General features: G+C 52.3%; 2 protein-coding genes across 5 annotated transcripts in view; one reads left to right on the top strand and one right to left on the bottom strand.

Moving 5' to 3' along the window:
* Nucleotides 1-272: 272 nt before the first annotated feature.
* Bnip5 (BCL2 interacting protein 5) lies at nucleotides 273-15,506 on the top strand. 3 transcript variants are annotated; one of them, XM_041634918.1, is made up of 12 exons: nucleotides 273-490; nucleotides 4,410-5,026; nucleotides 5,781-5,900; nucleotides 8,117-8,181; nucleotides 8,354-8,591; nucleotides 9,790-9,921; nucleotides 10,703-10,764; nucleotides 10,980-11,223; nucleotides 11,697-11,828; nucleotides 12,387-12,451; nucleotides 13,678-13,941; nucleotides 14,507-15,506. In XM_041634918.1, exons 1-12 carry the CDS (start codon nucleotides 426-428, stop codon nucleotides 14,540-14,542), a joined length of 2,040 nt encoding a protein of 679 aa, XP_041490852.1. In that variant the 5' UTR covers nucleotides 273-425; the 3' UTR covers nucleotides 14,543-15,506. The 3 variants fall into 3 exon arrangements, with proteins under 3 accessions (XP_041490852.1, XP_041490851.1, XP_041490850.1); XM_041634917.1 differs by having other exon boundaries at nucleotides 8,117-8,229; nucleotides 11,700-11,828; XM_041634916.1 differs by having other exon boundaries at nucleotides 8,117-8,229.
* A 4,724-nt stretch (nucleotides 15,507-20,230) lies between these two features.
* Pnpla1 (patatin like phospholipase domain containing 1) overlaps nucleotides 20,231-26,689 on the bottom strand; it is a 45,465-nt gene continuing 39,006 nt past the window's right edge. For both annotated transcript variants that reach the window (XM_041635185.1, XM_041635186.1), the window contains 3 exons: nucleotides 24,345-24,467; nucleotides 22,433-22,538; nucleotides 20,231-21,440 (listed from right to left, as the gene is read on the bottom strand). In XM_041635185.1, the coding sequence (XP_041491119.1) occupies nucleotides 21,417-21,440; nucleotides 22,433-22,538; nucleotides 24,345-24,467 (253 nt within the window). In that variant the 3' untranslated portion in view covers nucleotides 20,231-21,416. The remainder of the gene's footprint in view (nucleotides 21,441-22,432; nucleotides 22,539-24,344; nucleotides 24,468-26,689) is intronic.

Raw genomic sequence — 26,689 nt, 5'->3', positions numbered from 1 at the left:
AGCCATGACCAAGGGGGGCTGTGGAGGTGATACCACCCCCCACAATCCAGTGTTTCCCCGCCAGGGTTTGCTTTCAGTTTCACATACTGGTAAGACATGTGGCTCGGGGACTCAGGTATAATAAGGAAGTTGTCAACTGAAACTGCGCTTGTTTCTCCTCCTCGCTCCAGTAGCTGAACCAAGCTTCCTATCTCCTGCACAGCCCAGAGGAGCGGGAAGCAGCCTGGGCGGGAAGCGACAGGTGGGGCAGTTGGGCCAGCCCTGCCCTCTGGTTGGCTACCTGTGAGCTCAGCTCTGGGAAGCAATGACATATATAACCCAGAAGCTCTGAGCCCCTCTGAACATTTCCAGCCGCCTGTAGAAGCTGCTTCTTCTCCCTGGAGACATCAGACTCAAGCCTCAAAGGACTTCTACTTAACAGGGCAATGCCCCGCTCCAGGAATCCCAGCCCGGGGAAGTCCCGGGACAGTGGCGACTTCCGTGGTTTGAGGTGGGTTGAATCCTCTCCTTGTGAACCTGGGCAATGGGTGGATATTTCAGGGTCCCGAAGGAAGCTAGACATAAGAGTAATAGACCCTAAGTCCAGACCTGGCTCTGCTTCTAGCTTGCTGATCCTCCTAGAATCTTTTCTTTCTTTCTTTCTTTCTTTCTTCCTTTCTTCCTTTCTTCTTTTTGTTTTTTGTTTTGTTTTTTTCAAGACAGGATTTCTCTATGTAACAGTTTTGACTGTCCTGGAACTCGCTCTGTAGACCAGGCTGGTCTTGAACTCACAGAGATCCATCTGCCTCTGCCTCCCATGTGCTGGGGTTAAAGGTGTGTACTATCACCACTGGGCTCTTTTTTCTTATTTTTAAAAAGATGGAAAAGGGGCCAGCTGGATGGCTCAGCAGGTACAGGCGTTTGCTGCCTGACAGACAGCCTGAGTCCAGTCCCTGGAACCACAGAAAGGAGAAAGGAAGGATAACCCCTCTGACCGCCACGTACGTGTCCCACATGCCGTGGCACCCCCCCACATACCCGCACCCCTCCACCCCACACATACAGTGCCCACCTCACATCACACCCCACACACACAGACATACACAAACACACACAGACATACACGCACACATACATGTACACACATGAGCACATACATACACATGGAAGAGAGAATTCAGGCCAGTCTAGCTGACCCACTGCAGTGCTCTGGGTTTTCTGAGGGATCTCCTGGGATCTTCGTGTGTTCAGGAAAGCACTGTGTGCTGATCTCTCTGGAACTGCAGAGTTCGAAGCCCTGGCAGGAGCCCTGCCCCCCCGCCCCCCCCCCCCCCGCCCCCACAATGTACTAGGACCAGCTGGGAGCATCAGAAAAGGATGCTCCGATGTGAGGGACTCAGGGATCTCCAATAGATCTGAGGTAATTGGGGCAACAGGCCTGATCAGTAAGGGGTTTGGGGACTTTCTTTCAGTTATGTAAAGGAAGGGAGTGGAATGGCCATAACTCTGGTTGAGTTCCCTCAGACTCCGCCCCTGTGCAGGAAGGGTCCTCAGCAGTTTCAGGAAAACCTGCCAGGGTGGGTCTGGAGGGTTCCCACACTACAGTGGGGGGACTTGGCACTTTGCAGGGCCTGTGTGTTGTAGGAACCCAAGAAAGACCCCACAGAAAAGATGGAGACCTTCAACTGTCACATTTGACAAGCGGGGCCAGGCGCGGCGCAGGACAGGCCCGGTGTTTCAGGAGAACGAGACCACCATGTGTCCCGTTCCGGGCATGGTAGTGGAGGCTCAGGGGTCTCTGAGGAATGTGGCAGGCAGGAGCTGTGAGAGGAGCCACACCGTGGCAGGAGTCTGAGTGATGGATGCGTAGTTAAGGTTCAGAGCCTGATGGAGAGCTGTGGGTCGCAGGGACCCATGAGAGACAGCGTGAGCACAGCCTAGCCACTGGCTGTCGGGTTGTGAGGCCCGCTCTGGGTTCACAGTCTTGTGGATGGGGTGCATGTGTCCATTGCACACACATGTGTGTTTAAAAGATGTTGCGTGGTGTAGGAGTGAGAAGACGGGGTTTGGAATGGGATGGTGGCTAGGGGTGGGGAGGGGTGGGGGATATTCAGGCCTAGCTCTCTGCTCCCAGCATGGGGACTTTGGCTGTGTGTCAGTGGCCCAGGACCTCAGTCCCTCATGTCAGACTGTCTGATTCATGGGGCACTGAGGTCACAGAGGTGAAAAGGCTCACAGTTTGTTTGTGTATAATTAAGTATTTGTTCTGTAAATCTCCAGGACCTGCCTGGCCAGGGGTGGGAACAGCAGGGAAGCCGCTGGCCAGGCATCCCTATGGATCTTAGCTGTAGGCCAGCAGCAAGCTTGGCCATGCGATTTTAGCCTCTTACACTAGAGACAGTATCGGACGTTCTGAGTTAGGGCAGGCTGACAGTGTGCACGCTGTGTTCCTCAAGGCCTTCCGTGGCTTCTGTGAGGTGACGTGTGTCGAATGCCTACAGGGGCGGAGGAGGGAGCACTTTGTGGCATGAGATAAACAGGCCAGGCAAATATAACGATAAGGTCAGAGTTCAGATTAGAAAATATGCCAAACACAGCCTCGTGCTGGGGACAACCATGCCAGCTTGGTGTGACTTCTCTGGTCCTCTGCGGCTGTGAAATGAGTCACGGGAGCCATTTTCCTACTGTAAGCTCTGGGATCTGTGTATCACCAGGCATTTCTGGCTAGAGTGGACTTTGTTCTGAAGGCTCCTCTCGGCCATGCCAATAAATGCGTTTACACCAACGGCTGGGTTTCTATGCAATATAGCTGGGTTGTTACGGGTTCCTGGTCTGGGCCAGGGCAGGATTCCCCTACAGTCAGGTCAGACTTGGGTGCAAAACTAAGAAACAGGGAAGGAGAGACTCACTTGTCCATGATGACTCTAGATAGGAACACCTAGAAAGATGAGTGGCCGAGTAACATGGGAGGTAGGTCACTTTCTTCTTAAGGAAACAGACTATCCCCAGAAGAAGGCCTCTCTGGGCAAACAGGCTCACCCACTCTGTCCCTGACCTGGATCTGGAAGAGTGTTTCTAGAACATTCCAAAGAAGGAGCAGGCAGAGGGGCCAGGGGAGAGTAGAGACCAGTTCAGTCAGTTGAAAGCACCTGAAAACAGCTGCCTGAAGGTGGTCATGGCGCGAAACGCCAGGACACCGTGGGCAGGAGGCTGGCAAGTAAGAAGAGAGCCTGGGCTTGAAGGTCAGGAGGTCTTGGGACCCTGGAGGGTCCTTCACTGGGAAACTTGGGAAGAGTCGTGGGACTGTGTGGATGCAGTGAAGTCAGGCAGCAGGAAGAGGCTGGGTTCATCTCCACCACTGGGGAAAACTGTTTCCATAGCAACCGTCCCTTCTTTCAGCTGAGTGGGGATGCTCTCCTACCTGCTGTGGGACGGAGCCCTGGGCTAGCCACCTCGGGGAAGAAGAGGGGTCTGAGCCGAAGAGGGTGTCCTATCAGTGATTGCTTTCATGGTTTGGTCGACCAGCTGTCCTGGCTGACAGAAACCCTGACCACTGTTTGGTCAATCTAATTAACATAATCAAGTCCACTGGTCTAAATTTGACTTCTCCTGTGTCTGCATACCCTCTAGCCCCAGCTTTATCAGCTTAAACACCAGAATATCCTGTTTTAGATGTACGTCAAGTCCCACTCAAACATCTGTGCTAAAAACACAAATGTGACTTATAGAAACGTGAACAGCTTGCTGCCCTGAGTATGAAACAGGCCAGGTCATGGTGTGACCATGTACCTCAGGAGACCGAGGCATGGCCGAGAGATCGAGGCTAACCTGGGCTACATGAGAACTTGTCTCTAAATCAACAATGAAGAGAAGGGAGAAAGGAAGGCGGGAGGGAGGCAGCAGCACCCAGAGCCCCGCTCCCCTCACGTGCTCTCTTCACGGCTGCAGCAGCTTGGGTCCTAGCTATTCCTGAACCTTCGGGTGTAAAGGAGACTCAGGGGCCAACCAGGCGCTTGTGCTTGGTTTTTCTCTGTGGGCTGCAGTTCTGGCCTTTGATTCTCAGATCAACCACAGTTGCGATTGCGCGCAGTGTGGGCAAGGAGGAGCGCGGGGTCCAGTTTCTGCTGCGGCAAAGGTCTCCTGACCAGTTAGCTATTTTAGAGTCGCAAACCCAAAATCTTCTGGGGATGTGGTCCTCTGGGCGGCTCCGGCGGTGCTACAAGCCAGCTGGAGAATCTGGTTCCATTTCCTTCTCTGAAAAATGGGGGTGGTGACCCTCTTCCCTGTGGGGTTGTCGTTAAACAAGATGGAAGTTTTAAATCGTCACCAGGGGAGGGTGGCCACACAGCATGGGAGGTGCGTGAGTGCAGGGGGGCACAGGTCAGTCTTCCACTGAACTCTCCTGAGCGAGCTGTTTGCTTTGGTTTTAGCCCAATGGAGACCCGGAGGGGCCCGAAGAAGCCTCCCACAGATAAGAGAACCCAATCCTTGGACCGGCAGGTTCTCAAGGACTCTGAGTCCGCGAACTCCAAGTACTCCTCTGGGCCCATCCACAGGAAGGTGCTTCGCAGGACAGCCAGCGATGAGACCAGAGGTTCTGGGAGCCCCTATCACGTTGCAGAGGCCCAGGAAGCTGTGGTCGCAGCGCCCCCTCTAGGAGAAGGGAGCGAATTTCTCCCCTGTGAGCAGGGGCCCCTAGAAAGCACTAAGAAAGAGAGGCCCCCAAAGCAAGCCCAGCAGAGCTGGATTAGCATGTTCCTGAATATCCTATTCCTGAGGTTTGATCTAGAGGAGCCCAGAGAAAAGGGCAGCAAGAAATCAAAGGGGAAAGGAGAGACCAAGCTCCCAGAGGCAACGGAGGAGCCAGCTGTCAGGAAGAAATCCCAGGAGAAGAGGACCAGCCGCAAGAAACCCACTCACAAGAAGCCTGCTCCTGAAGAGTCTACAGGGCCCCAGAACTCAGAGGCAGGAGGCCACGAGAACTTACTGCCCAGCTTAGCTGCCTCCCACGCCGCCGAGGAGGCTAACCTGGGGCTGATCTGCAGGGGTGAGCAGACTAGGGTAACCCTATTGTCCCACCCTCAAGGACCAGGGTGCTCCAAGTTTCCTACTAAATGTCTTCCACTGAGGTCAGATGTGGACAGTGGGGGACATTTCTATGAGGTTGAACGGTTGAACACTTAGGACCAACCCATCGGGGTGCCACCCTTCCATATACTGCATGGCTTAGGGCTGGTGACACCCCTCCGTCCCTTCTACAAAAACAGATAAAATGGTCGCTGTCTCATGGGTCGACGCAGCTCATACAAAAGCAAGTGCAATGAGATTTGGGGAGGAGTGGAAGTAGCTGATCTCTTGCCCCACAGGTCTATGGGTGCCGGCCAGGTGCTCTGTCTAGACCCTGCCCCTGAAGAACAAATCTGCTATGGTGGTTTTTGCAATGGCCGTCCCTGGAGCCTTTGAGTCCTCTGTGGTGAAGGAGAGAGCAGGCGTCCCTGCCCCAGGCGCCTCTGCTGCTGGGGATGGGGAGTGACGTCTCCTCCACTCCCAGAGGCCTCAGCTGTGTGCTGGAGGCTTCTGTGTAGCCACAGACTCTGATGGGAAGGAGGCTCCAGGGAGAGCTGGAGGGAGGGGATCCTGGCCTGAGACACCCCCCCCCCCTTCACTGGGAAATCCTAGCCAGTGTCTGATCGGGGTGAGGCTGGGGTCTGAACTGTTACTCGGTGGAATCCACGCCACCTGTGGGTTAACGAGGTCTGGAGAATGTCATTAACCCAGGCCTCTGCTCATTTGACTTCCAGAGAGACCAGAGTCTGAGATCCCCCAGGCCTTGCCCACCGAGGGAGGCCATGCTGAATCCTCAGAGAGTTCTGCCCAAGCCGCAGGTCCCCCATCAGAAGAGGACCCTCAGCAGCCTGACCGTGAGTTGCAAATGTCTAGGGTTCTTCTTTCCTTATGGGTAGGAGACTGCACCAAACTAGAGGGGCCACTCAGGGTGAGACCTAACGGGGTGAGTCTACACACACACAAACACACACACACACACACACACACACACACACCCCTTTCATGTCTATGTTGCCTCTTCTGGCACTGGGTGTGTATTTTCGAGTCTGAGAGGAAGGCAGAGGTTCCAGAAAGGCAGCTGGCAAGTACTCCTGCCTCTTAGTCAACGGGAATATATGCCTTTGTTTTCAATCTCTCAAATGTACTTAAAAATATAGAGGAGAGGGCTGGAGAGATGGCTCAGAGGTTAAGAGCACTGACTGTTCTTCCAGAGGTCCTGAGTTCAATTCCCAGCACCCACATGGTGGCTCACAACCATCTGTAATGAGATCTGGTGCCCTCTTCTGGCATCCAAGAGTACACGTAGACAGAACGCTGTGTACATAATAAATAGATAAATAAAGATTTTAAAAAAAATATAGAGGAGAGGGGCCAGGAGTGTAGCTCAGTTGGTAGAGAGCTTGCAGGCACACACAAGGCTGGCATTAGGTCCCCAGCAGCGCATAAATGGGGTGTGGGGTGTACGCCTGTAAGACTAGCACTGGGGAGGTGGAGGCAGGAAGGTTACAGATTCAAACCCACCCGGCAGTGGTGGTGCAGGCGTTTAATCCCAGCACTTGAGAAGCAGAGGCAGGCGGATCTCTGTGAGTTTGAGGCCAGCCTGGTCTACAGAGCAAGTTCTAGGACAGCCAGAGCTAAGCAAAGAAACCTTGTATAAAACAAAACAAAACAAAAAAAGAAGTTCAAGGTCACTTGTTACATAGTGCCTGCAGGAGACCAGTTTGCCTACAGGAGATCCTTCTCACCTATCACCTGTCTATCCGCCTGTCTGTCTATCATCTATCTGCCATCTATCAATCATCTATCTAATCTATCTTATCTATTGTCTATTTACCTACACCTCTACCTACCTATAAGTAGGCACTGAAGGTGTAGTTAGGCAGGGACTCTGCTTAGCACGTAAGAGGCCTTGGGCTTAAATAAATAAAACAGATGTACGTAATAACGGAAAGAATCGTCCAGTGGCCACAGCTAGGAGCTGTCACACTGCTTTGAAACATTTTCTCTCAAAACCATAGGGAATAAAAAGACATTTCATCTCTACGGACTTAAACAGTGCACAATCCAGACACCTTCACCGCCCCTAACCGATCCTAACACACCCTCCTCATCTAATCCTCTAAAAAGTCGGACCGTGCAAGAGGTAGAAAGACTTTTCTGTGCCCAGTTTGTAAGGCATTCAGTTTATAGCTGCCTCATAGGCTGCGTCAGGAAACCGGAAGCCAGGGGGACTGAGGGGCAGAGACTCTGCAGCTAGCCCAGGCACAGAGGCTCTCTTGTGCTTGACTTTTTGTGCAAGCAGACCTTTGGCACACGGCTAGTGGAGCGGGCACACCCCCCTGGGAATGTTCTCCTGCATGATGTGCAGCAGAGGTGATTATGCGTCAGGGCCACTGTGACCCTATGAGCCAGCCAGTGTCTTCTCTGAGCCTTAGGCTGGGGATCTGCCATTTCTACAGACCCCTGGGAATGGCGTAGGCTGGAAGACTTGGGGTCAGTCTGGGAAATGTTTCTAAGTCCTGTTTCTTGTTTGATGTCTGGACAACCTCTGAGAGAGACGGGGTGAAACTGTGACCCACATTTCACAGGGACAGTTCTAAAGACCCAGAGAGGGTAAAGAAACGTAGCCATTACTCACTAACCACAACACTGATATTGTTGTTGAAGCTCAGTTAACAGGGCAGACTGAATTCCTGGACATCTGGTCTTGAATCCCTAAGTAAAATGTCATGCTTTGGGCTGTTCCACCAAGGCTGACAACCTGAGTTCAATTCCTGGAACCCACATAATAGAAGGGGATAACAGACTTCCCAAAATTGTGCCCTGACCCACATGTGAACTGCTTCTCCTCTCCTTAATAAAAAAAAATTAAAAATTAATTTAAAAAACTTAAAAGTCATACTTTGGCTTCCCTGTGACTAGGGGTGGTTAGTTGGGGGACATGGGGCTTTTCCTTTAATGAGCGGTTGTGGATGCCCGAGAGAACCAGACTAGCCTCATTCACACTGGGGGTCCAGATCCCAACACTGCCGGTGTACTTAGGAGTGGTGGGACCCGTGCTCTCTTGCAGAGGAGGAGCTCATCTGGAAGATCGTGGAGTTGCTCAAGAGAGCAGGGGACCGTCTGGAGGAAGAGGTGAGGCGCTGGCATCAGAGACCACCTGCAGGGCTCCTGCAGCTTCCGGTTCGTGCCCCGCCTGCCCTTCCTTCCCTGTTAGCCCCACTCCCACTCCCTGTCTGGGGTTGCCTTGGCCCTCTCCCCAAGGTCAGGCTCCTAATTCCCCTTCTCTCTCTCTTCTTCTCCACAGCCAGCGCAAGTCCCTCAGCCGGAAGTGGCTCCACAGAAGCCAACACCGCCCCCCAGGAAGAAATCCCAGGAAAAAAAGCCCACCCTGAAGAAAGCCTTGTCCCTCAAGAAGCCCGCCTCCGAGGAACCCAAGAGAGCGGCTGTAGCCACTGCCCTTGGCCCAGAAACCCGACCCAAGAGGCCCAGCTTCCTACCCCTGTGTCTTAGTGGCCAGCGACTTTCTGCCTCCAGCAACCTTGGTGAGCAGGCTCGGGCAGTTGTCATAGCAACTGTGGCCTCCTTCCAGCTCTGAAATCTTCCCAGAGCTGGGATTGGCCAGTTTCATTCTGATGTCCACACTAGGCCTTGAGCAGTGTGGAGAGGGTTGGGGATGGAGAAGGGACGGAAGCTGGTCACCTCCACACGGCCTCACTTGGGTGCAGACAGCACACCTGAGCCCTTGATGGGACTGTATGCCAAGACCTAGGCCACTGCCATCTCTGAGCAGGGCTGGGGATGTTTTCGTGACAGAACTGGAGACTGAGGGCCTGGGCTCCCAGCTACCTTTTCTTTTTCCCGCTTAATATGTGTGGATGTTTTGCCTACATGTATGTCTGGGTACCATGTGCATGTCTGGCATCTGTGGAGGCCAGAGGTGGCATCGGACACCCTGGAGCTGGGGTTACAGATGTCTGTGTCTCAGATTGCCTTCTGTGTCCTACTGTCTGTCTGTGTCTCAGATTGCCCTCTGTGTCCTACTGTCTGTCTGTGTCTCAGATTGCCCTCTGTGTCCTATTGTCTGTGTGTGTCTCAGTTTGTCTTAGGCAGTGAGGAAGCTGGGTACAGGGGTGAGGAAGCCGGGTGCAGGGGTGAGGAAGCCGGGTGCAGGGGTGAGGAAGCCGGGTGCAGGGGTGAGGAAGCCGGGTGCAGGGGTGAGGAAGCCGGGTGCAGGGGTGAGGTGATGTGGACATAGTCACGTGACTCATCAAAGCTGGAGCCAGAGTTACAGGGACAAGGACCGATCACATAGGTTCTTCCTCCCCTGGGGGGCGGGGGGGGGGGGGGGGGAGGGGGGAAGGAACTGGTCTCCCAGACACATGACTAGGAGAGTTTCTGGCTCAGAGAGTGTCTGGAGTCATAAGAGGATAGATTTTCCTGCAAGACTGTTTAGGTCATGGACCTTCATTAACCTCACGGAGCCAGGCATCTTTTGTCCCCTAGTGAACCATGCCAAACAGGAGCTCAGTAGAGAGACCCGTGGAAAGGGGAAAGGGCAGAGAAACAGGGGGAACACAGCTCTAGGGGCCGCAGAAAGCCAAGCAGAGCCCCTGACCTGGCACAGCCCAGAAGTTAACTGAGCCCAACAGAACCCGAGGGCAAAGTACACTGGCACCTGCCTGGGCTCAGCGCCAGCCGCTGGACGTGGCCACACACTTAACTGCTCTTTCCTCTTCCCAGACTTAGAGGAGCCCGGATTCCACGAGGTCCAGTCTCTAGACCCCGGATGTTCACATCCCCCTGAGTACCACACCCCAGCTGCGTGTCAAGGACCAGCAGAGAGGTCACCGAGGGACAGAGCCTATGAATCCAGTTAGTACCCTGCTCCTCAGAGACCCCCTCAGAGACCTCCTCAGAGACCCTGTCGTGACTCTGCCATCTGAAGAAGAGAAACTGAGGCAGAGAGGGGGAGGCTGAGGCCTGTTTCAACCTCCCCTTGGGAAAGCGGCAGGCTGTGGGGACAGCATGGCACCCTTTCTCGGCTGGCCTCGGTTTCCTAATTTGGCAAGGGTGGGCTTTGCGAGTTGCTGGGGTTCCTGAGCCATGGTCTGTGAGGAATGGGAGGCCGTGTGGACAGGTTGCATCAGCTACTGTGTGCTGTCATTCCCGTTAGGGTGGCCAGCTTGAGAGTTGGGCTGAGGACAGAAAGGGGAAGTATTTTTATCACTTTATCGTTGGCGGAGCCAGGCCTGGATGTGAAATACTGTCAGGTCCACACACTTGGAGACCTCTTGGGGGCTGGGGGAGCTGGGGAGATAGTAGGCAGTGTTAGTGCCTCAGAAGCATGAGGGCTTACGTTTGCACGCTAGAGTGTTTGTGCAAAGAGGAGCAACAGAAGGGCTGAGGTGTGCAGACCTGCACCGAGGACGTGAGTGCGGGTCACGGAGGCTTTTGTAAGAAACCCTGTACTTAGCCGGGCAGTGGTGGCGCACGCCTTTAATCCCAGCACTCGGGAGGCAGAGGCAAGCGGATCTCTGTGAGTTTGAGGCCAGCCTGGTCTACAAGAGCTAGTTCCGGAACAGGCACCAAAGCTACAGAGAAACCCTGTCTCGAAAAACCAAAAAAAAAAAAAGAAACCTTGTCCTTTTCTTAGGAGAATTCAGGCGGAAGATCCTGGTCCTATTTAAAAACGCAGAGGAACAGAAGGGAGAGCAGGTGAGACTCCTTCCCCCGCTATCCTGATCTTCGGGGGACCCCCCACACCTCTTTGCTTCATTCTAAGCCCTGTACTGGCCTCCCCCAGACCTCACTCCCCAGTTCCAAATGCCATCACCCCCCTACTGGGTTACACTGTCTGTCTAGGCCGTAGTTTACCTTTGATCTTCTCGAAGTCAGGGACCCTGCCTCAGTTTCTCTCTTCCTCCCCATAGCAAGCTCAAGTCCAGGAGGCAGAGGAGGCTGGAGAAAACTCCACTCCCAAGGTGAAGTCACACAGGAAGAAGTCGAATCTCCGGCGGGCCTTTTCCCTCAAGAAACATGGTTCCAAGGATTCCAAGAGAACAGAGGCTTTGGGGACTCCCGGTGCTGCTAGCCCGGAGACCCGGCCACCCAAGAAGCACGGCTTTCTGCCCACGTGTGTCAGTGGCCACAGAGCTTCCATCTCCGGGGACCCAGGTGAGCAGGCTTCCTGCTGTGGGAAGAGTGGGGGCGGGCCATTTTCAGCAAGACACCCACCAAAAAACTCAGAGTTCCCTCTTCTTAAAAACAAAGACGTTGCTAGATCTGTGATTGTCTTTAGATGTCTCCAGGGGACACTGACAGAAACAGACCAGGGGACTGTTGGATGGGACGCACTAAAGCCTGAGGCCCGTTGCTGTGCCCTGATAGCCTGGTATTAGCCCAGTGCTGCTGTATATACACTAACACAGTACCCTCTCATTTGATCCAGGAGGTCTGTCGAGTTCAGACTGACCGGGCTGTGATTTTGCTGGGTGGGAGCCATGGCCTTGTCCCTATGCTTTTTCAACTGCAGACTGAGGAAGGCAGAGGCCAGAGAGGGAACACTGAGATCCCCTGAGGAGGAGGGCGGGGTCAGGGCCTCCCCAGGACTGGGATAGATGTCAAGTTCATCTACTTTTTCTGTGCAGAAGACCCCGAGTTCCAGAAGCTGGAGGCTGCAGGAGGGGAACCAGCCGGGTACCCAGAAGCTCCTTTCCGGTCTAGAAGAGTCACACCAGATGAGCAGCCTCTACCTGTACCAGAGGGAGCCTCGGAATCTAGTCAGTATATCCTGCGCCCACAGAGATAGCTTCTGCCAGCTCCTCTCGCACACGATAGCCCAGGCTAAGTAGGGATTGCTCCTAGGGGTAGAGAAAGCAGCTGAACCCTGCCTCCAGAGACCTTACAGTGGGGACAGGGACCATCCGTGTGCTCTTTAAACTGGGGCTCCTGGGTGAAGGTCCAGACGAGGCTTTGGGGGCATTAGTCCATTTCACTGCTGTACGCGGTTCCACCTTGGTCCGACTTGAGCTCCCAACGGCTCGTAATGACCTCCCCGTGGGTTTCCTACATACCTCAGCCGAAACCGGCAACGAGGGGCTGATGACCCGAGTGGCTGTCCGGTTGTGGCAGCCAGCAGCTGGCCACCCTGAGTGCAAGTCTCCATTCCCGACGTTAGGAGCCCTCAGTTTCCCCGAGTGTCAGGTTGGAGCCGAGTGCGGTCACAGGTGGAGGGAACATGGATCTTTATTTGGTCAGCTATACTGCTGTGGCAGGCAGTCTGTCGTGGGCACCGGGTGCCGCAGGGACAGCTTCTCATCCTTCTTCTCTTCCCTCAGAGGAGTTCATCATCCAGAAGTTGGTGGAAGGTCTCCAAGAGGTGGATGACGAGCTAGGAAGGCAGGTGAGTGCCCCTCAAATTCTCTAGGAGGATGCTGGGGCTCATGCACCCTCCTCTGATACCCGAGTCCTCCTTCTCAGTGACCTTGGTCGTGTCCCTGAACCTCGCAGAGCCTCAGCTGCCTCTTCTGCAAAACAGGGATAATTCCTGCTTGCCCAGTGCCTGTGTAGAGAATGCCTAAGGCACACACGCACGGCAGGTGAAGAGAATGTTGATTTAAGATAACAGGACACAGGCAGGCTAGGGCGATGGCTCAGCAGTAAAAGCCTGAGTTCAAAGCCCGAGCACACCTGTAAAAAAGCCAGACATGGCCTCGTGCCCCTGTAAGCCCAGAGCTGTATGGGGGTGACGACACACACACACCAGAATGTCAGAATGTTCAGTGGCTCCCCAAGCCAAATCCTCAGCACCCCAAGACCTGGCACCAACCAACCCTTCAGATCCTGCTGCAAGGACACTTTCCACCATGGCAGCCATGCTGGTGAGCAGCTTAGCTGGATCCAGTTCTTACAAGCTTGTAGCTTACCTGCCTGTGACCAGCAGTCTCCCCGAGAGTGACAGGCAGGTCCTGTGTGAGAGAGTGAAGGTGCCTCAGCTTTCCAGCCCCAGGACACCTGCATCTCACCACCTAGTGACCCAGAGACCCTGCAACCATGTGCAGCAGGGAGAAATCAACACCGAGCAGCCTCCACCATGGTTGCTGGGAGTGAGGGTCTGAAGACCCCAGCCCTCCCTAAGATGCATCCACACACCCACAGTCTGGGCGTCCTGTCCCAGGTCCTTATACCCCGTCAGTGTGCCCCCAAATCTCAAACCACAGGGGACCCAAGTCTTTGTTTTGGGGGGTCCCCTGTCCCCCAGGAGACCCCAGCTGCCATATCCAGCTATGAAGAGAAGGAAACTGACCAAAGGGCCTTAGAGTGGCGCTAAGCAGCCATTAAATGTTCTGCATGAACTGTCTTGCTTCTACCCCTAATCATTTTGGAGAGGGGGATCTGGTCTCCCCCATTTTTATAGCCAAGCAGAGGCTCAGAGGAACACGCTCTGCACGGAGTGATATGCATGTGGCTTCAGTTTTTGCTGTGCCCCGCAGCTGTGGGCCATTCCTGTACAGTGAGAGTGGGCGGTGAAGGGATTTAATGAAGGGGTGCTCACAACGGATACTAGGGAGCAGGCTGGGGAGGCAGGGACTCTGCCAGCAGCACTGACAAACTCCACTCTCGTTCCAGATCCGGCAGTACCCCAGCTTCAGGGACTTTTTCAATCAGTTCTCGGAAGCCTCCCTTAGGAAGCTGGTGGCCACCTTAGAGAGACAGAAGGCCCGCCTCTCAGAGGAAGACGGGAGCCTCGTCAACAGACCCCCACCGTGCGCCTTTGGCTCACTGAACAAGTTTGCTGCCAACCACAGCTGTGCCATCTGCACCCTCATGCAATCCAGAGGCCAATACCAGGGCCACAGTTATGCCCACTTCCTGTCCAGGAAGGCCCAGCAGGTGAGAGTCAGGGGAAGGGCATCACTGGGACACAAGGGACAAGTGGGGTCTTCTGACTTTTCTGATATAGTCAGACTCTAAAGTCTTCTCTCAAAATAACCTTTATTTGTTGTGTGTGGGCACATACACACGCACCATGTGTGTGAGTGCCACAGCACACGTGTGGAGGTCAGGGGTCAACTTGTAGGAGTTGGCCCTCTCCTGCCGTGTGGGTCCAGCCTTAGTGGCAAGTACCTTTACCTGCCGAGCCATCTTTCTGGCCCCTCAGTTAGACTGTTTAGGCTTCAGTCAAATGCCACCTCCTTGCCGCAAACTCCTGAGAGAGTTCTAAGCCTCAAAGGTCAAAGGACTGGCAGCCAAGGCAGGTGAAGCCAGCAGGTGGCGGATGCAGTGTGGATGATCAGACTTGAGATTGTAGCTGAGGTGGAGGGACTGGAGACAACGGGGGATGGTGGGGGAGGGCTGCAAAGGCTAGTGGACCCAGCGTGGGTGTGATAGCGGTATAGGAAACTTGCTGTTTGCAGAGTGGGACCTGCTGACTTGGCTGTGGCTCTCCTCCTCCCAGGACATCATGAGTCTGGATGGTCAGAGTCCAGACTGAAGGCTGCATCTCATACCCAAGTTCTTCCGGACTGGCCAGAGTCAGCAGCTTTGGCTAGAGACCCCGAGGACACTGCAGGATGGCCCGGTTCTGTGCTTTCCCAACACACCTGGAGACGAGCGTGGACAACGACCCTCTGTGTAGTTGACACCGCCCGAGACTGCTTTTCTTCCGGGAAACTGGCCCCAGAGGCCATGTTGGGGGTGGGCAATGGGTTGGGGTTAGTGAAGCAGGTTCCATCCACAGAACCTAAGGAGAGGTCACACCTCTACACCTCTGCAATCCACCATCATCAAGGAGGCTGACTGTGGGTGGCGGTGGCGCATGCCTTTAATCCCAGCACTCGGGAGGCAGAGGCAGGTGGATCTCTGTGAGTTCGAGGCCAGCCTGGTCTATAAGAGCTAGTTCCAGGACAGGCTCCAAAGCCACAGAGAAACCCTGTCTCAAAAACAAACAAAAACCAAAACTGCCATCTACCAGATCCTGCCAGATCCAGCTTTCAATGAGTCTTAGCTGGGGCATGTGTGTGTTGTCTGTGTGTATGTTGTCTGTGTGTGTGTCTGCCTGCGTGTCTGTATGTCTCTGTGTGTCTATCTGTCTGCCTGTCTGTGTGGGAGAGAGCTCAGGTGGAAAGGTTTTTTTACTGGTGGAAAGTGAATGGGAAAAGGGGGAGGTGAGAGGGGCCTCTGGGTACAGGAGAGGCAGAAGAGGAGAGGCGGAGAGAGAGAGGAAAGAGAGAAAGAGAGAGAGAGAAGGAGGGGGGGAGAGAGAGAGGAAGAGAGCAGAGATGGGAGGTGGGCAAGGCCCACCTTTTAAAAGGGGACCTAGCGAATGAGCACGGGAGGTGCTCTTAGTGGCTGCAGCTGAGGATCCATCCTGTCAGGACCTCAAGGGCAGGCCAGTGCAGATGCCTGAATACTAACACCCATAGACCTGCCCATCTGTCTATCTCTGTGTGTGTGTTTATCTGTCTGCCTGCCTGTCTGTGTGTGTGTGTGTGTGTGTCCGCCTGTTTGCCTGTCTCTGTGTGTCTGTCTGTCTGTCTGCCCGCGTCTGTATCTTTGTGGGTGTGCGGGGGAGGGTGTGTGGGTATAGGTCAGAGGTCAACCCCAGATATCCTGCTCCAGTTCCATCTACCTTGTTTTCCAGACAAGGTCTGTCACTGGCGTGGGACTCACCAAGTAAGTTTGTGTAATGTTGAGAGCCCCAGGGATCCACCGTTTCTGCCTCTCCAGTGCTGATGTCACAAGCGTGTGCCACCACACCCCACCATAAATGAGTCTTTGTTTTAAAAAATAATTTTTTTAGTTCAGTCTCCAGCCCAAAAAATGTACATGCATTCAAATAGCTGGGTCTCTGTAATATGTCCTTTACTCTGCTGGCCAAATAGTGTTTAATGCTCCTGGATTCATGAACGACCCCTGGGGACTCTGCAGGAGCCTGGGGTAAACTGGAGATGGGGGGAACCCCTGATCTGCCAGAATCCTACCAGCACTTGTGAAGATTCTGAACATATCTAGTGTTATTTCTATAATTATTTTATTGTTTGGAGACAAGGACTCACTGTGTAGCCCAGGCTAGCCTCTTGAGTACTACACCTGGGATACTTTATCATGGTCACATCCGAGGTCGAGGAGGGCCTCAAGCTGGACTGCTCCGGATGGCTGCAAAGGTGTGCACCGTTCCAGCGCCTATGGCCCGGGACATGCAGCCTTCATCCTGTCCTGCAATCTGTGGGCGTGACGAGAAGCTCCCACTCCCCAGGACACTCAGCCTTCGTCCTGTCCTGCACAATTTGGACATGGCAAGAAGCTCCGAGCTGATGGCTGTGAAGTGTCTTGAGATGGCTTCTCTTGTGACTGTGTTTATTTGCACAATTGTGAGGTGTGGGTGCAAAAGGCCCTGCATCCGGGTGCAGCCAGTCAGTGACTCAGATGGACAGTTTGTCACATGTCAGGTGACAGGGCCACTGACTCCCTGGGCCGCCAGCAGGAAGGTGTGGCCGTGAGCATTAAAGCCTGGATGACAGACGGAGTCTGGGAGTCTCGTCAGCTTGGAGACTATCGGTGGCCACATCAGGTTCTTGGCAAGCACTACAGGCTGGAGACAGCGTGAGGTGGGGAGGCCTGGACTCTCAGGCAGGGCGGCCTCACGCCCGAGGCATCCTTTCAGGAAGTCCAACTAAAACCATCCTTTTTTTTTTTTTTTTGCTTCAAAGTGTTTTTATTGGCACTTGGTGACCTCTTAATAGATTTATTTAGGCAGTATTCAGGGATGTGTCACTGATGTGCAAGAATGAAGTTTTGAAATGAGGGTCAGGAACCTTTTGTGCATAATTTATTTTTCTTTATTATTTTTATTATTAAGACAATCTCATACATAGTCCAGGCTGGCCTTGAACTTACGGCACTTCAGCTCTGCCTAATAATAGCTGGGATTACAGGTGTGCGCCATCACACCCAACTGTACACAGTTTCTTTTATCTATTTAAGGTTTGGCTTTTATTTTAAATTATGCATGTGTGGGTTTGTGCGCATGAGTGCAGCGCCTTCAGAGGCCAGAAGGGGGCACTGTGTCTCATGGTGCTGGGGTTGCTGGTGATTGCGAGCTGCCTGATGTGGCAGTTTCTCGTCCGCAGCAACAACCTTCCGGGTATGGAGGGTTTGGTATGAGTTTCCGATGCTGGCATCCAAGTCTCATTTTTGTACTGTGTTGTTTGAGCTAATAAAGATACTGACTTTCTCAGAGAGTGGGTTGGGTCTTTCTTGGGAACCTCTTTGCTCTATGCAAACAAAATGGCTGCTCCCCCCCCCCCCCCCGTACCATCCAGTAGATGCAAGATGGCCACCACCCTGCCCCATCCAGGACAATCAGAGGCCACTTGATAGGGGGGCCAAGCTCCCTGTGCTTGCCCTGGGTTCTCTCCGGATATTTCTCAGGTGATCTATCTATGGGGTGACACCGTGATGGCACAGTAACAAAGGGGTCATAGGTCGGGTGGTCAGGAGCCCCAAGCTTCCCATCTGCAAGGTCAGGAACAAGACACTGCCCTCCTGACTTGACTCGCTACAACCCTGTGAATGTCAGGGCGACTGAACTGAGGCATTAGACAGGGGAGGCGGGGAGAGGAGGTCAAGAAGGGGAGGGGGGGGAGAGGAGGTCAAGAAGGGGAGAGACGGGGGAGGGGGGGCAGCAGACCCAGAGAAGAGCCACGACTGAAAGGCCAACAAACACCTGGACCAAGAGGAGACAGAGCCAAAATGGCTGGCTTATTTAGGGATCAAAGAAGCTGGGGCCAGGAGAGTGATGCTCATGGACTGGAGAGGTTGGGATGGGGGATGTCAGCCAGGAAGACTCTGTGGCAGGTCCTTGTGAGTGGGAACCAAGGGAAAGACTGGGTCCACGCTGATGTTAGATAGGCATCTGAGCTATTTGTGCCAGTTGTCTTTGAGACCCAACAGTATCCGGTCTGAGTTCAGCTTGGGCTAAATTAGACCTGGTCTGCAAACAAAAATCAGTGTCTGAGAGTGCTGATAAAGGAAGGGCCAGCACACCTTTGATCCCAGCACTCACAAGGCAGAAGAGGGTGGATCTCTGTAAATTCAAGGCCAGCCTGGCCTACCTAGTAAGTTCCAGGCCAGCTAAGACTGCGTAATAAGACCCTGTGTTTAAAGGAAATAAACAAATGAGGGGAAGAAGGGATTAAAAGAGACTAAAGTTACCAGAGACGGCAAATGAAAACACGGGCCACCCACCAAATCTGAATTTCAGGTAAATGGTCGTAAGTCAGGCACACACTGCCGTGAAAACACCTGGTCAGTGTTTACCTGAGATTTTCAGTCACAAGGTGCCCTGTGTTTCACCCGCCAATCCTGGAACTAGTACAAAGGTCTCTCTTCATTAGTTCAAAACAGGAGACGTTAACCCAAGCCAAGAGAATCTATTATAAGGGGTTCAGGATCCTTGGGACAATGGTGACACTGGAAGGCTTGATATCCTCGCTCTGAGGGAAACAGTTGTTAATGGGGGTTGCGTGCCCTGGTGCCAGGGAACTGGCATTTCTGGGTTGAGATGGACGCTCCTGTAGATGAAGGTCCTCACACTTAAATGAAAGTTGTGTCTTGGGGGCTTGGGGCCGCACACCAACCTCCAGGTCCTGCCTCTCATGGCTTACACTACTGGATCAGCCAGAGTAGCCCTGGCGACATCAGGGATCTTCATTTTATGTTGGCAGTGGGTGGGTGGTAAGGAGGCTATCACATCTGAGACAGTCTTATGTAGCTCAGGCTAGTCCCTAACTCACTAGGATAGCCTTGAACTCCTGTCCCTTAGAGTTGAGCCACCACGTCCCTCTCTGGACCTTGATTCTTCGTTAGCCTTTCAGAAACCCATTTTCCCCCTGAGATGTCTGTTTAGGCTCCTCCAAGGGCTTCTTGTCTGCTGACCTTTGCCCCTGGGTCCTCAGTGGCCAAGCTGAGCTTGTAGCTGAGCATCAGCCTGGCTCTAGCTTTTGCATTGAGTATTTGTTAAGCAAATGCTGCTGGAGCCTGTGGGCAGCCTGGGCCTTCTTTTTGGGCCTGGCTGGGGTGGTTTCCTTTATAGGGGGCCATGGGGCACATCTTCTGCTAGAAAAGCTGGAAATGTTGAGGCTTATAGTGAGACCCGTCCTCGGATCCTAGCCAGAGTGTCTCCATCTTGTAGCAAGCCTTTGGCAAACCAAACCATCCTACCCACAGTCAGTGTTCTGCAGAGACCAAGAGGCTCAGAGAATACAGGCAAGCATGCAGCCCCAAAGTAGCCAGAGTCTGGTGACTCTGTGGTTCATGTCAGCCAGGCCAGGACCATCTGGACTGCGTCAGCTTGAGGTAGTGTTTCTTAGGTCTCAAATCAGGGTCAAAGGGCTGAGATGCCTATTGGCGTATCAAAGCAGCATTCCTCAGTCCCTACCTATTTCAGGGTCCTCCTGGCGGGCATACCCCGCCCCTGCCCTGAACACTCTGCCCTGGAGCTGGGCTACCCTTCCCCCGGTTGCTCTTCTCTATGTAGTCCAGTCATTTGGGCTACTTGGTCCTTTTACCCTTTTCCCTTATGGCCTCTTTGCCTCTGGGCCTCTAGGCTCCAGGATTTCCCCTCTCCCCTCCCTCATCTCCTCTGTCGGCTTGGAATAGGGTTGTGTTCGCTCTGGACTCTTCCAGATGCCTCTGGCTGTATTGTCCTGTGTATCTACTATAACCGTCTCGTCTGTCATATCTAGGAGCGGCCGTGTCCTCTTTTTTAATTTCTTTTTCTCATTCCACGCTCTCATGGGGTCTGCATCAATTCTGGTGGAGATTCAGAGTCGGAGAGCTATAGCTACGTTTAAGTTTAAATTACTGTGTTTAAAACAGAACAAGAATGCCTCTGACCTGCAAGTCCCACTTGCCCGAGGACAGATAACTTCCTGAAATGCTGGGCTGCTGTGCCTGTAAGATAACAAGCCACTGCCGGGCGGTGGTGGCGCACGCCTTTAATCCCAGCACTTCGGAGGCAGAGGTAGGCGGATCTCTGTGAGTTCGAGACCAGCCTGGTCTACAGAGCTAGTTCCAGGACAGGCTCCAAAGCCACAGAGAAACCCTGTCTCGAAAAACCAAAAAAAAAAAAAAAAAAAAAAGAAGATAACAAGCCACTGCTTTCCTTCTGCAAACGAGGTTGGTTGCCCCAACCACACAGGATGTGCTTGATCACACATAGGTGGGAGGTATGTAGGCAGGAAGTACGTCAGGGTGTATGCTTGCCTCTGATTGGACGAAGGCACGAAGTACATAGCCTTGTGGCTTTTGCCTTTATAGACATCGGACTAATAGTCATTCTCTGAAAATTCCGGGTATTGACCTGGCCGATATCCACCATCCTGGCCTGTTTTTAATAAAGCTTGCTTCCCAGCACTGGGGAGGCAGAGGCAGACAGATCTCTGAGTTCGAGGCCAGCCTGGTCTACAGAGCAAGTTCCAGGACAGGTTCCAAAGCTACAGAGAAACCCTGTCTCGAAAAACCAAAAACAAACAAACAAAATAATACTAAAATAAAGCTTGCTTCAATTTTAACTCAAAAATTGTGGTAGTGATCTTATTCTTGCCCAGCCGGATTAACAAGAGCCACCCCACAGGAGTCGAACACCTCAGGAATGCAGTTCTCCACAGTAACCCCTTTTCTCAACTCACTGTTACTCCTCAAGAACTTGAACAAAGCCGGGCGATGGTGGCGCACGCCTTTAATCCCAGCACTCGAGAGGCAGAGGCAGGCGGATCTCTGTGAGTTCGAAACCAGCCTGGTCTACAAGAGCTAGTTCCAGGACAGGCTCCAAAGCCACAGAGAAACCCTGTCTCGAAAAACCAAAAAAAAAAAAAAAACTTGCACAAGCCATTTTGGGGCTGCTGTACCACACCAGCTTGAGAGCAGATGTTTAATTTTACATGTCCCCAGAGCATCACCCACTGAGGCTGGAGATGTCTTCCGTGTGCCTCACTGTCATAGCGGTGAGAAGAACACTCCACCCTCACTGGTGTGGGGGATTGGACATTTTGTCCTTGACATCCTCCCCGTACTCCAAGACTGGGAAAGCACACAACTGCTGGTCTGCATGGCTGAGCCTTACAGTTCCAGGGGGATGGAAAATCTCTGGAGCCCAGAATGCTGCTCAGGTCCCTCCCTTGGGGGAGGCTTTGGTGGGCAGGAGACTCCTCAGGCAGGGAAACAGACATGGGGAGGGGGAGCAGACCTTCTGCACTGCTGAACCCTGGAAGGCTAGAGCAACCCCCTGGTCCCAACCGGCCCGTCTTGGGTGGGAAGCTGGACTTGGACTCCAGGACACTGGGGTCTCTCCTGCGTCAGCCAGCCTAGGCACTCTGTCCGCCCACTCCCTAGGAAAGGAGAAAGAATCATTTTGAGAGCGCATACCCAGGATATCCTGACCGAAGTTCCCCTCAGGCCTTCCTTCTGCTGAGCTTGCCAAAATCCAGAGATCTAGGATTGTTCCAAAAGCCAGTTAAGGGGTTCACTTTATTATCCCAGACCCCTTAGATATTCTGCAAAGGGGATCCCTCATGAGGAAGTGATTAAAAAGATGTTTGAAATATTATTCCGCTTATAAACGATTAATTGGTAGTTGTTTTCCAGAAGGTGGGGGTGGTCTCCAGACTGCTCAGTTCAGTGTGTGGTTAGCCTACTGCTCTGGGTACGGGTGCAGGAGGATCACAGACGCGCGGGTGGATCACAGACGCGCGGGTGGATCCCTTTGGAGGTCATCTGCGCACTTCTCTTCAGTGCTCTTCATTTTATTTTATTTTGAGAGAGAATTTTTTTGGTTTTGTTTTGTTTTTCAAGACAGGGTTTTCTCTGTATAGCCCTAGCTGTCCTGGAACTAACTCTTGTAGACCCAGCTGGTCTGGAACTCAAGTAGAGATCCACCTGCCTCTGACTCCCAAGTGCTGGGATTAAAGGCATGTGCCACCACCTCCACCACATCCCAACTTGCTCTCTCTCTCCTCTCCTCTCTCTCTCTCTCTCTCTCTCTCTCGCTCTCGCTCTCGCTCTGTGCGTGTGTCTTTCTCTTCCTTCTTTGGTTTTTGAGACAGGGTCTCACTACATAGTATTGAGTGACTTTGAATTCATTATGCAGACCAGGCTGGCCTTGAACTCACAGAGATCACACCCCCCCCCCACCACACACACACCTGCTTCCGCTTCCCAGGTGCTGGGGTTAAAGGCCTGCACCATGCCTGGCTCCCAGCTGTTCTCTAGAGCTGACTGTGGCTGTACCAGGAAGAAATGGGACTGGAGGACATTGCTCAGGTCGATACACAGCCGTCTGGAGAGGCAGGGACACCTGGGGACCCCCAGAGGGACTCCTTACCTCAGGGCAGCTGTATTCTTGGATCCGACTGGGATGAGGTTTGTAGGTGACCCAAACTGTCTTGGAAGTGGAGAGTACAGGAAAGTCCAGTGGACGAGGAGCAGACCTGGATTCCAGAAGCCAAGGACGCATGCGTGAGGGGGAAAAAGAAGAGCAATTAGAGTTCCAAACCCTACTCTCACCTGCGGTGTGGGCCAGGGTAGCCGCTTGCCCTCTCTGGCAATTACAAGATCCTGAAGAGCCCACCTCAGAGGTAAACTCAGTGTTTAGCCCTGAACCTTCACAAATAGTTTCGTTTGTTTGTTTTTTTGTTTTTCGTGACAGGGTTTCTCTGTGTTGCTTTGGAACCTGTCCTGGAACTCACTCTGTAGACTAGGCTGGCCTCGAACATACAGAGATCCACCTGCCTCTGCTTCTCAAGTGCTGGGATTAAAGGTGTGCACCACCACCACCCGGCCACAAATAGGTTTTTCATTTAAATGTTATATTTAGGCAAGTTCGAGGCCAGCCTGGTCTACAGAGTGAGTTCCAGGACAGGCTCCAAAGCTACAGAGAAACCCTGTCTCAAAAAACCAAACCAAGGGGCTGGAGAAATGGCTCAGCAGTTAAGAGCACTGACTGCTCTTCCAGAGGACCCGGGTTCAATACCCAGCACCCACATGGTAGCTCACAACTGTCTGAAAATCCAGTTCCAGGGGATCTGACACCTTCACACCAATGCACATAAAAAACAAAACAAAACAAAAAAGTTATATTTATTTCTTTACATGGTGACCACAGTTCCTTATTCAGGGGTCCCAACTGGACCCAAGGGGGTTTCCCCAGCTCCTGGCTAACATTGCTGTGGATGGAGCATCCACAGAAGGGACTCTGAACGTCGGCCCTCACCCATCCGGGACATGCCGCCCTCTCTGCAGTCAATCATGAGTAGATGTGAAAAGAGGAGCTACTTTTTATTTTATTTATTTATTTAATTTTTTGTTTTTTGAGACAGGGTTTCTCTGTGGTTTTGGAGCCTGTCCTGGAACTAGCTCTGTAGACCAGGCTGGTCTCGAACTCACAGAGATCTGCCTGCCTCTGCCTCCTGAGTGCTGGGATTAAAGGCGTGCGCCACCATCGCCCGGCTTAAAAGAGGATCTACTTGACGATTGAATAAAATACAAGTTCATGAACCCAAGAGGGACGTGAAAGAAAAGTCTAGGACCAGTAAGATGGCTCGGTGGGTAGAGGCGTGTACCCCCAAGTCTGGCAGCCTGCATTCAATTACAGGGACCCAAAGATAGAAGGTCAGAGCCAACGCCATAACGTTGTTCTTTGATCTCTGTGGCATATACTCATATATGTGCCCAAACAGAAATAGGAAGGAAATAAATGTCAAAACAAATATTTAATTTCTACTGAATGGACTAAAGGCCACAAGCAACGTCCTGTTGGTACAGGTAAGGTGTTTGCTGTCGGAAGAATGACGTGAGCCACGCATGTTGTCACGTGCTTATAATTCCAGGACTCGAGAGCTAGACGCAGGAGGGGGGGTCAAGAGTTCCAAGTCAGCTTTAGCTGCACACTGAGTCTGAGGCCAGCCTGGTCTACATGGTGAGTTCTAGGACAGTCAGGGCAACTCTGCTCAAAAAAAAAACAAAACAAAAACAACAAACAAAAAGGACCAACAGAAACCAGCAGCTGAGCAACAGCGCAAACCTCCAGGACCCCGCCCTGACACTTGCTGTTTTCTGGATGCTTTCCCGTTCACTGGGTGGCTTGCGTTGTACCCTCAGCGGCTTATGAGCCGGGTCACCCCTGTTGTTCAGGTCAGAAAATGGAGATCGGAGAGCCCCGATGTCCTAACTAAGCTCCGAGCCTGCCCAGCAGAGGAGAACTTTCTGTCCATTAACTGCATATCTCAGACACTTACTGCAGCTTGCTGGCTGGCTTCTTGGAGCGAGGGTTTCTCTGGAAGAACTCTCTGGTGGCATTTGTCTTCTGTTTCTTCTTGAACATCTTGTCTGTCCTGTTTGAATCCACAGCAAGACTGTCCCTAGGCAAAGAAGCAAGGAGGTGGTTTGTTATGGCCTGAACAGTGTCTGTCACCACAGAGCCTGGCCCCAGCTCAGGAGACCCCCAGCGGCATTGGCCGAGGTTGGTGTTCCCCAGCAAACATCCCTGATTATCGTTAACTATTTATCTGGACAATACCAGGCCAAGAGGGAAACAGAACCCACACTTATACCTACTAAATGTAGACACAAAGAGGTTAAAATCACACAAACGTAATATATACTTTATATATTTTAATTTACACAAACTGTGAAAAGTTTTTTTTAAGATTTTCTTTTTTATGTATGTGTATGTGTATCTACATGTAAGTATGCATACATGGAGATGAAAGGAGGGCTTCAGATCTCCTGGAGTTAGAGGGCTAGGCTGCTGTGAGCTGCCCAGTGCAGATGCCGGGACCGGAACTTAGGCCAGATCCTCTGCAAGAACGGTTTGGGTTCTCATCCACCATCTCTCCAGACACACACACACACAGTTGTAGAAATGAAATTATACATAATGGGGAAGCAGGTACATCTTAATAAACTTCAAAAGAGATTTGAGAGCTTATCACACCATCAGGTGTTGCGGGAGGTCCTCCCACTCCTCCAGCCTATAGCCGCTGAGATACCAGCCCATTGGGGCGTGGTCTCTCTCCCTTTAAAAAAGCGGCCACTTCCCTCTCCTCTCTCTCTTCACTTCCTGCTCCGCTGGCGACTAGACTCCCTTCCTGGTTGCGCAGAGGGCTGGCGGTGATCTGTAAGTTTTTTCCGCTTTAAATAAATACCACCCTATTAATCATAATTCCAAACTGGTGTGGCATTGTTTGTGACTTACGCCTTCAGTTGGCACCCAACGTTTGGTGTTAGGACCTCTCCTTCCCCAGCTCGGCTGCCGGCTGTGAGTTCGGCTTGGCGCGAGCTTCCCTTCCTTAGCTGCCGCGGCCGGCAAGTGGCCTTGTGGCCTGTGTCTTGTGCGTGGAGCCAGCAGCTTAATATAAATCATCATGCACTGGCTTTTATTGCTGCAGTTCTTTATATTTTCTCTTTAGACACCTCAGATTGACTTCCAGTCCCGACGCACCCTATCGTCTGCCTCCCCACATGGATTTAAACTCCACAGGCCTGCGTAGTCTCCGCCTGCTCTTTTCTGAGTCATTTTTAAATCTCCCTTGCAAGCACAGCTCTTAAGTGGCGCGAACCAGAGCACATGGTTGCTGAAAGCTGGAACAGCAAGGAAGAGCAAAAGGTGTCGAGGTTTCCCAAGATCAAATTCTTGGTGCAGGAGAATATGCTGATCCCCAGGTCCAAGCTCTTCCTTGCTGTTCCATATGTTTGGATTCTTCTCTGAAATAAATTCCAAACATCAAGGACGGTCCATTATCTAAAACTGCAGACACTAACTGATGGAAATCATGGGGGGTAGCTCTAGCATTAACCATCTGTACTGAGATCTGGTGTCCTGCTCTGGCGTGCGGGCAGACATTGAGGCAGAAAGTTGTATACATAATAAATAAATCTTTAAAAAAAATTGAACTCAGGACCTCTGGAAGAGCAGCCAGTGCTCTTAACCTCTGAGCCATCTCTCCAGCCCAGGTCCAAGCTCTTTATGACGATGAAGTACTGTGTCTATGTCACCAAGCAGCTTTAAATGCTTGGAATAGGATACAAGATCCAGCAAAAAGGGTTGAATCATATACCAGAATTAGGCAGGGACAGAGAGAACCCTTTATTGACTTTTTGCAAAGATTAATTAAGGCTCTGGACATAGGGGTAACAGACCCAGAAGCTAGACGAATACTTCTTGAATCTCTAGCTTTTGAGAATGCAAACATAGAATGCAAAAATATAATTGGGCCTTTAAAGTCTAGATCAGCACCTATGGATGAATGGATTCAGCATATGATGAATGTTGAGACGTTTAGCTATAACGATGAATCTTGGGTAGGAGAAGCGATTTCCACAGCAATGAGGAGACATCAAACTGCCAGGTGTTTTAATTGTGGTAAATTAGGACATCTGAAAAGGGATTGCAGGCACAGAATTTCTAGGAATAATATATCCTCTGGGAATGACAAAAATAGGAGACCTAGGCCTTCAGGTATATATAGGAGATGCGGTAAGGGCCAACATTGGTCCAACGAATGCAGGTCAACAACAGACAAACAAGGCAACCCGATACCGTCGGGAAACTCCTTGAGGGGCCTCTCGCAGGCCCCCAAGC

Source organism: Microtus oregoni, unplaced genomic scaffold (genome assembly GCF_018167655.1).
Source record: "Microtus oregoni isolate MIOR12 unplaced genomic scaffold, Mior012 000046F_ref0000063, whole genome shotgun sequence".
Classification (NCBI taxonomy): domain Eukaryota; kingdom Metazoa; phylum Chordata; class Mammalia; order Rodentia; family Cricetidae; genus Microtus; species Microtus oregoni.
The sequence above is the reverse complement of the archived record's forward strand: the minus strand, read 5'-3'. Positions and strand labels throughout refer to the sequence as shown.

Coding starts and splice junctions, on each gene's coding strand:
- Bnip5 (XM_041634916.1), top strand. CDS start 426: ATGCCCCGCTCCAGGAATCCCAGCCCGGGGAAGTCCCGGGACAGTGGC. Junction 9,922..10,702: donor GGACAGAGCCTATGAATCCA/GTTAGTACCCTG, acceptor TCCTTTTCTTAG/GAGAATTCAGGCGGAAGATC. Junction 11,224..11,696: donor TTCCATCTCCGGGGACCCAG/GTGAGCAGGCTT, acceptor TTTTCTGTGCAG/AAGACCCCGAGTTCCAGAAG.